We start from the raw sequence: 13,599 nt of genomic DNA on the forward strand, positions 1-13,599 counted from the left end.
AAGTGAAATTACCAAGGTGGAGTCTTTCCTAGAGCTAATATTTTTTTTTTTATTTGACAGGTAGAGTTACAGACAGTGAGAGAGAGAGACAGAGAGAGGTCTTCCTTCCATTGGTTCACCCCTCAATGGCCGCTACGGCTGGAGCTGCTCTGATCTGAAGCCAGGAGCCAGGTGCTTCTTCCTGGTCTCCCATGCGGGTGCAGCAGCCCAAGCACTTGGGCCATCCTCCACTGCCTTCCTGGGCCACAGCAAAGAGCTGGACTGGAAGAGGAGCAGCACCAGCCTGGACTAGAACCCAGCACTCATATGGGATGCTGGCGCTGCAGGCAGAGGATTAATCGAGTGAGCCATGGCACTGGCCCCATAGAGCTAATATTTATGTTTCATATTGCAAAAAAAGAAAAAAAAAGTTGAATGAAGAGCATTTTTCTTTGTTTTAGAAAGTTACATTTTGGGGCTGGTGGTGTGGCACAGTGGGTTAAGCTGCTATCTGCAGTGCCAGCATCCCTTATGGGCGAATAACCAACAGTATAACTGCTGATTAAGAAGCCCCCTTTAGGGGATGGCATTGTGTTGCAGCAGGTTAAGCTGTCCCCTGCAACACTGGCATCCCATATGAGTGCTGGTTTGAGTCCCGGCTGCTTCCCTTCTGATCTAGCTCCCTGCTTGGGAAAGCAACAGAAGATGGCCCAAGTGCTTGGGTGCATGCCACCCATGTTGGAGACCCAGGTGGAGTCCCAGGTTCCTGGCCTGGACTAGCCTAGCCAAATTTTTTCTCCAGAATCTCCTATCACATCTCAATTTCCTTTAATAAATTTCTCTGCATAGGTTCAGTTGTACAGAAGAAATTTTTGTCTTTTATTTCATTACTTTGTATTTTTTAAAATATAGAAACAACCAAGTTGGGATAATTCGCTTCACAAAGACAAGGTATATTATTTTCTGAAAGTTAAAAGTAGTTTTGCTGAAGGTAGAAATGAAAAAAATTGTTATAACTTAGAACGTAATGTTAGGGGATCAAGGTTGACTTAAAATTTAAACATAGTGCAATGTTTATTCTTGTCCTCCGTATTTGTCAGGGAATCTTAACCAGAGTAAGAAATTTTCTGGTGCTGTGATGGGAGTGCAGGGCACAAGAGATTTCCATAAAAAGGCATAGGATTTGCTTAGAAGAACATAGTGGTTTTCTAACTTGGCAGTAATGAGTTAGGACTGACTCCCTTTAGAAAGAAAACATTAATTCAAATTATTCTTATTGAGAATGTGTGTGTGTGTGTGTGTTCTTGTTTGAGCTATTTTACTCTTGTATTTGAAAATGTGCCTATGTTTATACATTCATAGCCTGTGGCATTTGCTAGCTGTAAAGAAAATAATTTTCTGTACTCACAGTATGTGAAAAGTGATTTTGGAACTTGAATATCTGACTACTTGAGTTGAAGAACAAGGGCCAAATACTTTTCTTTTTGCAAAACACCCAAAATAATTTGGTCATCTCTGAGTTCTTTCCCCAGTTTCTGTTGACCTAGAAAAGCTAAAGGCATTTGGGGGATATAAATGAACCTTGCTATATTAGGACCCCTCTTGGAAGATACAATACACATTTTTGGATTAGAGAAATGATGAATTCACATCTTGTTAAAATGACAGCAATCCCCAGACTAAGAGGCATGGAAGGGGGGTAAAGGTCTTTCTGAGTAAAATATATGCTCTTAGATTTAACTGTCTGTATTCCCCTTCCCCCCATGGAAATGGGAGACCCACCTAATACAGATGAGAGATGTAGGATGCCAAAAGTCCAGCACAAACTTCTATCCCATCCTTCCCTATTTTTATGTCTTCACAATAAGATGTGTTTTTTGAGGAGTCAATTCTTTTTTTTTTTTTTTTTTTGACAGGCAGAGTGGACAGTGAGAGAGACAGAGAGAAAGGTCTTCCTTTGCCGTTGGTTCACCCTCCAATGGCCACTGCAGTAGGCGCGCTGCGGCCGGTGCACCGCACTGATCCGATGGCAGGAGCCAGGTGCTTCTCCTGGTCTCCCATGGGGTGCAGGGCCCAAGCACTTGGGCCATCCTCCACTGCACTCCCTGGCCACAGCAGAGAGCTGGCCTGGAAGAGGGGCAACCGGGACAGGATTGGTGCCCCAACCAGGACTAGAACCTGGTGTGCCGGCGCCGCAAGGCAGAGGATTAGCCTAGTGAGCCGCGGCCTTTTTTTTTTTTTTTTTTTTAAGATTTATTGTTTATTTTACTTGAAAGCCATAGTTACACAGAGAGAGAAGGAGAGGCAGAGAAAAAGAGAGAGAGGTCTTCCATCCTCTGGTTCACTCCCCAATTGGCCATTACAACCGGAGCTGCACCGGTCTGAAGCCAGGAGCCAGGAGCTTCTTCTGGGTCTCCCACGGCGGTACAGGGGCCCAAGGACTTCGGCCATCTTCTACTGCTTTCCCAGATCATAACAGAGAGCTATTGGATTGGAAGTGGAGCAGCCAGGTCTTGAACCAGCGCCCGTATGGGATTCCAGCACTGTGTGCAGCGGCTTTACCCACTACACCACAATGCCAGCCCCAGGAGTCAATTCTTAGTTATTTTCTTTCTGTTAAGTTCTCCTTGGCTGATCTCATCTTTTGCTATGGATTCAACTACTGCTGCTTTTTTAGCAATGGCTACTGAATCTGTACCTCTAATCCATGGATTTCTCAGCTATCTCTACCACTTTCCCAGATGAATCCCAAACTTTTTTTTTTTTTTTTTTTGCAGGAAAATACTGTTTTTCTTTTTAAACCTCCTTTTGTAGGTGTGTCATCAGCCACTTATTTGCTTAAGCTAGGATATCTAGGAGTTACCCTTGATTCTTCTAAATTTTACTTAATAATTCCTAACTGATTATGAACTACTGTCAATTTTACCTTCAGAAAAGAACTGCCCCAAGGCCAACATTGCAGTATAGTGGGTTAAACTGCTGTGATTACTGGCACCCCTATGAGTCCTGGTTCAAGTCTCAGCTACTTAACTTTATCTAGGTCTCTGCTAATGCACTTGGGAAAGCAGTGGAAGGTGCCCCCTAGTGACTGGGACCCTGCCACCCATGTGGGAGACCTGGATGGAGTTCCGAGCTTCAGCCTGGCCCAGCCCTGGCCATTGTGGCCATTTGGAGATTGAACCAGAGAATTGAAGAACTCTCTCTCCTTCTGTCTCTCCCTCTCTGTCACTCTGACTTTCAAATAAACAAACAAGTCTTAAAAAAGAGGCTTGAGGCCAGCGCTGTGGCGTAACAGGTAAAGCCGCCGCCTGCAGTGCCAGCATCCCATATGGGCACCAGTTCGAGTCCCAACTGCTCTACTTCCCATCCAGCTCTCTGCTATGGCCTGGGAAAGCAGTAGAAGATGGCCCAAATCCTTGGGCCCCTGCACCCACATGGGAGACCCAGAAGAAGCTCCTGGCTGCATTCGGATCAGCACAGCTCTGGCCATTGTGGCCGATTGGAGAGTGAACCAGCAGATGAAAGACCTCTCCTCCCCTCCCTCCCTTCCTCCCTTCCCTCTCTCTCTCTCTTCCCCCTCCTCCCTCCCTCCCTCTCTCTCCTTCTCTCTGTGTGTAACTTGTTCAAATAAATAAATAAATCTTTAAAAAAAGACAAAAAAGATACCCAAATACCACACCACTAAATGCAGTACCATTTAGGAACCAGCATTGAAAGTCGTGCAGTGTTTTCACTTCACTTCTGCCATATTCTATTGGTCACACAGCCAATCTTGATTTGGCATGGGTAAGAACTATTGGTGTGAATTCCAGTAGGCCAAGATCACTGGGGACCATCTTGGAGGATGAGTACCACTAGGTCTTTATCAAAAATGCATGAACATATAAGGGTATTTCAAAAAGTTCATGGGAAAATGGATTTTAAAAGTAAGTTTATTTTGATGTAAAAATTTTGAGATCTGTACAGTGTTTTCCAAATAGGCATCTCCCATGAACTTTTTTTTTTTTTTTTAAGAATGGTACATCTTTTGTGAGCACTTAGACATAATTATAACACAACTCATTGAAGACAGGGGTTCTGCATGGGAAGTTAGTGCACAATGACTCCTGTTGTTAATTTAACAACACTCTTACGTATGATGTCATTGATCACCCGAGCCTCTTGTCATGAGCTCCCTAGGCTATGGAAGCCTTTTGAATCCACAAACTCCATCAGTGTTTAGACAAAGCCATAAGCAAAGTGGAAGTTCTCTCCTCTCTTCAGAGAAAAGTACATCCTTCTTTGATGACCACTTCTTTCCACTGGGGTCTCATCCACCTAGGTCCTTCATGTAGGACATTTTTTGCCACAGTGTGAGCTTTCCTTGCTTGAAATGCTCTCATGGTCTTTTCAGCCAGACCAGGATGCCTTAAGGGCTAATTTTGAGGTCAGAATGCTACTTAAAGCATTGTTATTCTGTGAGTCTGCTGTGTGAACTCTTTGAAGACCTCTTTGTATGCATGGATTGCAGAATTGTTTGCACCAAGATCAAATTATATTTTAATTGTTTTCCACAAACTTTTTAAAAGTGCCCTCTTTTGTGAGGGGCTCTATATTCTGGAATTAATTTTGTTCCACTGATCTATTTATTGGTTGTTCTTAGCCATTCTGTGTATTGCTGCAGATTTATAATAAATTTTGAGATCGCATAGTGTAAGATTTTATTCTTTTTCAGTACTATATTAGTTATTGAGCAGTTTCCATTTTTGTATAAATGTTAAAATCATCTTCAGCTTTTACAAAAAGAAACGTGCTATTGGATTTGCATTGGATCTGTAGCTCAACATGAAGAGGGTTGACATCTTAATATTAGAATGTATAGTTACGTGTCAATTATGAATAAATATACATATGTTAAATTCTCTTTAAAAAAGAATATTGGGTATATTTTAATAGAATAGTTCTCTAATGGTCTTTAATTTGTCTCAGCCATGTTTAGTTTCAGTGTATGTCTTATACATATTTTGTTAAGTAGTTCATTTCTTATTGGATGTTTTTGTAAATTGTATTATTTTTTGTTTTATTTTTCAGTTCATAAAGTGTTGAACAGATGTGGCAAAGAATGTAGGCATATTGATAGAATACAAAGAAAAACCAGAGGTGGGCATAGTGGTGCAATGAGCTAAACTGCCACTTGAGGTGCCTGCATCCCAGGTCGGAGCACCTGCTTCAGACGCTGGCTGCTCTGCACTTCTGATCCAGCTTCCTGATAATGCACCTGCAAGGCAGCAGATGATGGCTCAAGTACTTGAATTTCTGCCACCCACATGGAAGATACAGATGGAGTTCCTAGCCCTTGACTTCAGTTATTTGGGAAGTAAACCAGCAGATGGAGATGTTTCTGTCCATTTCTGTCATCTGCCTTTCAGATAAATACATTTTTTATTTAAAGATCTATTACTTGAAAGGCAGGGTTACAGAGAGGCACAGAGGGAGAGAGGTCTTCCATATACTGGTTCACTCCCCAAATGGACGCAATGGACGAAGTTGAGCCAATCTGAAGCCAGATCCACGAGCTTCCTCTGGTTCTTGCACATGGGTACAGGGGCCCAAGGACTTGGGACATCTGCCACTGCTTTCCCAGGCAATAGCAGAGAGCTGGATCAGAATCGAAGCAGCTGGGACTTGAACCAGTGCCCATATGGGATGCTGGTGCTGCAGGCAGCAGCTTTACCCACCTATGCCCATAGTGCCGGCCTCACAAATAATTTTTTTTAAAACAACCATAAAATATCAGTTAATGCGGAAAAAGTCTTTGAAAAAAAATCCAGCACTACATTCCTGAGAACCTATATAGACAGAAACTCTTAAGAATGTAAAAGAATATGAATAAAGAAGACCCGAACCAAGTTTGAAAATAGCTGGATTTTAATAGCCTAAAATTCTAACTGCTTCGAGTAGGTAGGACCTTAACTTTGGATCCCCAACACTTGTATAGAGGGGGGAAAAATGTTTTCCACTGCCCTCTGAAAAAAATTAATATTTTCTTCTTTTTTTTTTTAAGATTTTATTTATTTATTTATTTGAGAGGTAGAGTTACAGGCAGTGAGAGGGAAAGACAGAGAGAAAGGTCTTCCTTCTGTTGGTTTACTCCCCAAATGGCCGAAACGACCAGAGTTGCGATTAACCGAAACCAGGAGCCAGGTGCTTCTTCCCGGTCTCCCACATGTGTGCAGGGGCCCAAGCACTTGGGCCATCCTCTACTGCTTTCCCAGGCAGAGAGCTAGATTGAAAGAGGAGCAGCAGGGACTAGAACTGGCACCCATATGGGATGCCAGCACCAGCGGCTTACCCTGCTGCCCTATGGCAGTATTTTCTTCTATTTTGAATGTAGCCAACAGACTACAGTAGAATTAGCAACCGTGGCTTGTTACCAACAGTTATAATTACTTTTCCTGGACCTTTATTTAAAGTTTGTCTGTTAACTCAGCATAGAGCTATGTCTTATTTATTTTATCTTGCCTTTGAATTGAAATATTTAGAAAATTTAATGTAATGATGTGGTTTGTTGTGGTGGTGGTGTTCTTTTTTGTTTGTTTGTTTGTTTGTTTTGTTTTTTGTTTTTTTGACAGGCAGAGTTAGTGAGAGAGAGAGAAAGGTCTTCCTTTTCCATTGGTTCACCCCCCAAATGGCTGCTACAGCTGGCGAGCTGCGCCGATCCAAAGCCAGGAGCCAGGTGCTTTCTCCTGGTCTCCCGTGCGGTGCAGGCCCAAGCACTTGAGCCATCCTCCAGTGCCTTCCCAGGCCACAGCAGAGAGCTGGACTGGAAGAGGAGCAACCCGGACTAGAACTCGGGGTGCCGGCACTGCAGGCGGAGGATTAGCCAAGTGAGCCGCGGCACCAGCCAATGTGGTTGTATTTTAATTTTACCATCTTTATATTGTTTTGTATTAGTTTCATCTTTTTTGCTGTTGTTGTTTACCTGTTTGCATTTATTGTGCTCTTTAATAAGTTCAATTTTCTTTAGTGTTTCATTCTATCTCAGCTATTGGTTTATTTACCTGTACCTCTTATGTTTTATTGATTGCTCTGGGACTTTAACAAATGCATTTTTAACGTGACAATATACTTTCAAACGATATATTATTTCAGATATATTGTAAGAATCTCCAGCAATGTACTTCATTTCTCTCTCTTTTCTTGTATTATTAAAATATGTTTTATTTTTACATGTGCTGTAAACCCTGTGGCATGTTATTAATTTTACTTGAAGTAATCAAAAATACCTTTTAAATTTACTCTCATTCATTGTTTAAAGGTATACTTACTAGTGACCTTTTTTCGTTCAGCCTTTTTTTGGGAGATTGTTGGCCTGGGTACAATCTTTTACTTTCATGTCTGAATGATATATGCATTGTCTTTAGCATTCTATGTTGACTTTTTTTTCTGTAAGCATCTTTTTTTTTTTTCTTAAGATTTATTTTATTTATTTGAAAGAGTTACACAGAGAGGTAGAGACAGAGAGAGAGGTCTTCCATTCGCTGGTTCACTCCCCAGATGGCCATAATGGCCAGAGCTGCTCTGATCTGAAGCCAGGAGCCAGGAGCTTTCTCCGGGTCCCCAACATGGGTTCAGGGGCCCAAGGACTTGGGCCATCTTGTCCTGCTATCCCAGGCCATAGCAGAGAGCCGGATCAGAAGAGGAGCAACTGAAACTAAAACCAGTGCCTGTATGGGATGCTGGTACTTCAGGCCAGGGCTTTAACTCGCTGCACCACAGCGCCAGCCCCTGTGTAAGCATCTTAAAGATGCCCCATTTTCTTCTGTCTTATGTACTTCTTAAAAAGCATCTATATATTTCTTTTTATTTCATTTTTTTAATTGATGTAATGATCATTGATATTTTGATATGTGTATAGATGTTGGAATGACTAAGTCAAACTAAATCAGCATATCTATCTTACCTACTTGCAAGGCTTTGATTTCTGAAAAACTTTCTGAAAGGCAAAAAGAGACAAAGAGAGATCCTCCAACCTCTGGTTTACTCCCCAAATGCCCACAACCATGTGGCTGGGCCAGACCAGAGCCAGGAACTCAGAACTCAGTCCTGGTCTCCCACTTGGCTGCCAGGGACCCAAGTGCACTTTCTCCTCAAGTGCATGTTGGCACTAAGCTGGATCAGAAGCAATAGACTTGAACCCAAGCACTCCTGCATAGGATGTGATGTCCCGAGTGGCATCTTTACTGCTGTGCCAAACACTTGGCCCTCTGAGACTCATTTTTAAGGTCGAAGAGATACGTTCTGCATTTCATTGTTTCATGCTTTCCCAGTGAATGAGCAGAAGGATGAGAACTGATAAAAACAGGTGATACTAAGCCAGCTTGCTTTGAACCTCGACTGGATACTCCAGAAAGGTCAGTTGCACAGGCCGTTCATTCAGCTGCCCTGTTTGCTGCAATAAGCCGCTATACATTCATTCCAGTGCAGCATGGAACTGTGCCTCCTACTCTCTGGGGCAGGGAATTCTGAGCTTCATCAGGAGATCTGATTCTACCTTGCCTTCAGAGTTTGTATACCTGAGATTGTAAAAACATTTTAGAGTCTCTTCTTTTTTTACCTATGTGTGAGAACAGAGAATTACCAGAGGATTGGTGCAGCTGTGTACCTTTTCTTTATTTACTTATTCAGAAAGCAGAACAACAAGTGGGGCAAAGGAAAAGAGACCTTCCATCGCTGGTTTACTCCTGAAATGTCTGCAACAGCCAAAGCTGGGCCAGGCTGAAGCCAGGAGCCCAGAACTCCATCCAGGTCTCCCATGTGGGTGGCAGGGACCCAAGGACTTGAGGCATCATCTGCTGCCTCCCAGGATGTGCATTAAAAGAAAACTGGATTGGAAACAGAGTAGCTGGACTCAGACCAGACACTCCAGTAATGTGTGTGGGCATCTCAAGTGGTGGCTCCATGATCTGCACCCTAAAGCCCAGCCTCACCTTTCTTTTTGACATTCACTCAGAGATACATATGTTCTTAACTTTGTTCCTGTCTAAACTTTCTTCCTGTGGTTTCTTGTAAGATGTTCTCTGACAGGCTTTTCAGGAATTTGATTATTGTTCCTTGCTGTGATTTTCTTTGTGTTTATATACTTGAAAAGGGGGCTCACTGAATATCTTGAGTCTGTTTTTTTATTAGATCTGGAAAATGTTTTGTCACTCACCCCCTTCCCCATTCCAGTTATGCAGTTGTTAGGCTGATAGTATAATTATTGTCCTGTGATTCTGTTCTTTTTCTGTTTTTTCTTTCCCCATGCCCTTCTCTTTTCTTTCTCCTTTCCCCTCATCCTATCACCTCTTTACTGCATTTATTTGAGTAATTTTAAAGATTTGTTTATTTGAAAGGCATAGTTACAGAGAGAGGGAGAAACAAAGAGATCTTCCATCTGCTGGTTTGCTCCCCAAATGGCCACAACAGCTGGAGCTGTGCTAGGCTGAAGGCAGGAGCCTGAAATTCCATCTGGATCTCCCACATTGAGTGGCAGTGGCCCAATTATCACCCCCCACTGCTTTCCAAGTCATATTAGCAGGGAGCTAGATAAGTAGAATAAGCAGAATGGCCAGTACTGTAACCGGCGCCCATAGGGGATACCTGCATTGCAGGTGGCAGCTTAACCTCACTGAACCGCATCACCAGCCCCCTTTTGAGTAATTTTATTGCTGTGCCTTTGGATTTTGAACTTTCCTTCTGCAGTATTAAATACACTATTAATCCCATCCTGTGATATTTCCATTTCAGATATTGTTTTTTTAATACTAGTTGTTCTTTTTCTTATGTCTACCCTTCTCTCTTCATATGGTTCTCTTTAAATCCTTGAACCTATTTAAAAAAAATTTTTTTAAGAGTTATTTTATTTATTTGAAAGAGTTAGGGAGAGAGGTAGAGACAGAGAGATGTCTTCCATCCGCTGGTTCATTCCCCAGATGGCTGCAACAGCCAGAGCTGAGCTGATCCGAAGCCAGGATCCAGGAACTTCTTCTGGGTCTCCCATGTGGATGCAGGGGCCCAAGGACTTGGGCCATCTGCACTGCTTTCCCAGGCCATAGCAGAGAGCTGGATTGGAAGTGGAGCAGCCGAGACTAGAACCAGCGCCCATATAGGATGCCGGCGCTTTAGGCTGGGCCTTTAACCCACTGAGCTACAGTGCTGGCCCCTGAACCTATTTTTAATAGCAGTTTTAGGCCGGCGCCACGGCTCACTAGGCTAATCCTCCGCCTACGGCGCCAGCACCCCGGGTTCTAGTCCCGGTTAGGGTGCCGGATTCTGTCCCAGTTGCTCCTCTTCCAGTCCAGCTCTATGCTGTGGCCCGGGAAGGCAGTGTAGGATGGCCCAGGTCCTTGGGTCCTGCACCCGCATGGGAGACCAGGAGGAAGCACCTGGTACCTGGCACCTGGCTCCTGGCTTCAGATCGGCGCAGCGCGCCGGCCACAGCACACCAGCCCTAGCTGTAGTGGCCACTTGGGGGGTGAACAGTGGGAAAAAAAAGGAAGACCTTTCTCTCTGTCTGTCTCTCACTGTCTTAACTCTACCTGTCAAAAATAAATAAATAAATAGCAGTTTTAAAGTCTTCATGGTTAATTCCATTATCTCTTTTTTAAGACTGTTTTAATTAACTTATTTTACTCTGATTTCAGGTCACATTTTGTTTTTTCTTCATATATTTATTAGTTTTTGATTGGATGGTAGACATTGTTAGTTTTGTATTGTTGAGTGATGGAATTTGTTTTCTGTTTATTTTAAAGAATTTTGGACTTTTCTTCTAATAGGCAGTTGCCTTACATGTAGATCAATTCCATCCTTTTGAAGTTTGTTTTAAATTTTATTAGGAAACATCTAGAGTATCATTTACTTTAGGGCTTGTCTAGATTTATTACTAAAGCATGAATTTTCTGAAGTTTCAGTCAATTCCTGGTATTTCAATGAAAGACTTTTCTAGTCAGAGTCATCTTTCCTAGTACCATGTGAATGAACTCTTGAAATTGTTCAGCTTACAGGTATCCATACATTCTTTGCTTTACCTTGTGGAATTGAAACATGCATGTCCAGCTTAGTGCTTGGCCACAGACTCAAATGGATCCAAATACAGATTTCTGCAAGTTGACATGCATTACTCCAGCTTCTCTGGTGTCCTTGCAGGCGCTTCTTGAATTTTCCTCCCTGCACCAGTCTGAAAAGTGCCTCCAGGCAGAAAGCCAGGGGAGTTCAGGTCTCACTTCATTTCTCTCCCATCTTTTGGAAACCACAGCCCTACCACTGCCTGTTGTCCCATGTCTGCAAATAGTTGTTTCATATGTTTTGTCTGGTGCTATAGCTCTTTACTGTAGGATAAAAAGTCCATAAGTAGTTAACTAGGCTGTTGAAACTTATTTCATAGGTTTTATTTTTTTCCTTGCTTTTTTTTTGACAGGCAGAGTGGACAGTGAAAGAGAGACAGAGAGAAAGGTCTTCCTTTTCCATTGGTTCACCCCCCAGTGGCCGCTGCGGCCAGCGCACCGGGCTGATCCGAAGCCAGGAGCCAGGTGCTTCTCCTGGTCTCCCATGCAGGTGCAGGGCCCAAGCACTTGGGCCATCCTCCACTGCCTTCCCGGGCCACAGCAGAGAGCTGGCCTGGAAGAGGAGCAACCGGGACAGAAGCCGGCGCCCCAACCAGGACTAGAACCCGGTGTGCCGGCGCCACAGGCGGAGGATTAGCCTAGTGAGCCGCGGCGCCGGCCTTATTTCATAGGTTTTATTTTTAACCTTTTAAAATAACCATGAGATTAAAAAAGTTTGTATTCCATTTATTTTCTCTAGCAAGTTGATCCTTATGGAGTGTATTGCTAATGCCTGCCTATTAAATTTGACACTTTCATTCAACCACCTGTATGCTAATAATTTTATTTTATTTTATTAATATTTATTTGTTTGAAAGGCAGAGAGACAGAGACAGAGAAGAGGGGAGAGGTAGAGAATCCTCCATCTACTGGTTCACTCCCAAAGGGCCACAACAGCTGGATGCTTCATCTGTGTCTCCCAAGTGGGTGGCAGGGACTTGTGCCATCTTCTACTGCTTTCTCAGGTGCAGTAGCATGGAGCTGGAACAAAAGTGGAGCAGCCAGGACTTGAACCAGTGCCCATAAGGGATGCCGATATTGCAGGCAGTGGGTTAACTCACCACACCACACCACAGTACCAACCCCTGTATCCTAATAATTTTCAAGGTGACAATTTACATAATTCAACTATAATACATTAATGCACAAAATAGTATAGAATTATGATGTGATTTTTTTGGCAAGTAAAATAGTATTTACATGATATTAAACTTGTGAGTGAACATTTCAAAAAAATACATGTTATTTAAATTACAGTTTTGCAAAGCATAGAGTTCATGATTATAGTTATAAGACAACTATTGGTTATAATCATCTTGTTTTCAAACACTCTTAGAAATAACATGAACAGACTAATGATTGATGCCTAGTGAAAGATGATCTTCAGTAAAATAAAATGTTTGGCAGTAGTCTATAAACTGTGGTGTAGTGGGTAAAAGTCACCATTTGGGATGCTGGCATCCCATATGGGCATCAGTTCATGTGTCAGCTGCTCCACTTCTGATCCAGCTCCCTGCTAATAGCCTTGGAAAAGCAGCAGAGGATGGCCCAAGTGTTTGAACTCCTGCACCTGCATGGGAGACCTGGAAGAAACTCCTGGCTTCAGCCTTGCCCAGCCCTGACCATTGGCAGCCATCTGGGGAGTGAACCAGCAGATGGAAGATCTCTCTCTCTCTCTCTCTCTCTCTCTCTCTCTCTCACTTACTCTATGTAACTCCGACTAAATAAATAAATTAATTAATTAATGGGGGTTTTTTTTAGACAAAGTCAAGTAGTCCTATAGACTTAGGTTGAAATCTACATGATTTTTGCTGTGTAGCCTCTGTTGTTCCCTTAATAGTCTCAATAGAAAAGAAAACAAAAACCAAAATACGACACTTGGTGTAATAGTCATACATTCATAGGCTGTTTTTATCATGCTTGTTAATTTTTGCTCTTTCTTTTTTGTTTTTCAGATTGTCAGTATTTAAACAGACCACACCATGCGTGAGTACAAGCTAGTGGTCCTTGGTTCAGGAGGCGTGGGAAAGTCTGCTCTGGTAAGTTAGCTGACTAACTATAACTAATTTGTATAATACAAGAAGAGTGCTCACATTTGCTTGCTTTCAGATGTCTAGTCACTAAAGAGAAAAGGTGGCATTATTTTCAGTGTGTGTGGTGTTTGGCCCACAAAGGACAGGGAGTCAATCAGCAAGCACAGATGGGTAGTCCTGTGGTGGTGGCTCATTTATTCTTTCACTTACCACGTATTTATTGTCCACCTTGTATGTTGAGCGCCAGTGGTCGTGATTCAAAGAGGAATGAGATTGTTCTCATTTTTAAGGAATTAACATTGCAGTTGGGGAACTGATTATTTCAGATTCTAGTGGAATAAGTACTCCCCTGCCTCCACCCCCGACTTAAGTGGTATGAAAGTTATTTTGTGCACACATGCTGTATTCATTCAGTAAATAATTACCGAGTTTCTACAGTGTCAGACTGCAGGGTCACAACAGTG

The 13,599-nt window shown here is 42.7% G+C and overlaps 1 protein-coding gene across 1 annotated transcript in view; it reads left to right on the forward strand.

Moving 5' to 3' along the window:
- The window catches only part of RAP1A (RAP1A, member of RAS oncogene family), an 86,895-nt gene that overhangs the window by 52,412 nt on the left and 20,884 nt on the right, over positions 1 to 13,599 (forward strand). Inside the window, exon 2 of the mRNA XM_062191965.1 lies at positions 13,058 to 13,141. Coding sequence (XP_062047949.1) covers positions 13,085 to 13,141 — 57 coding nt within the window. The 5' untranslated portion in view covers positions 13,058 to 13,084. The remainder of the gene's footprint in view (positions 1 to 13,057; positions 13,142 to 13,599) is intronic.

Source organism: Lepus europaeus, chromosome 5 (genome assembly GCF_033115175.1).
Source record: "Lepus europaeus isolate LE1 chromosome 5, mLepTim1.pri, whole genome shotgun sequence".
NCBI lineage: Eukaryota > Metazoa > Chordata > Mammalia > Lagomorpha > Leporidae > Lepus > Lepus europaeus.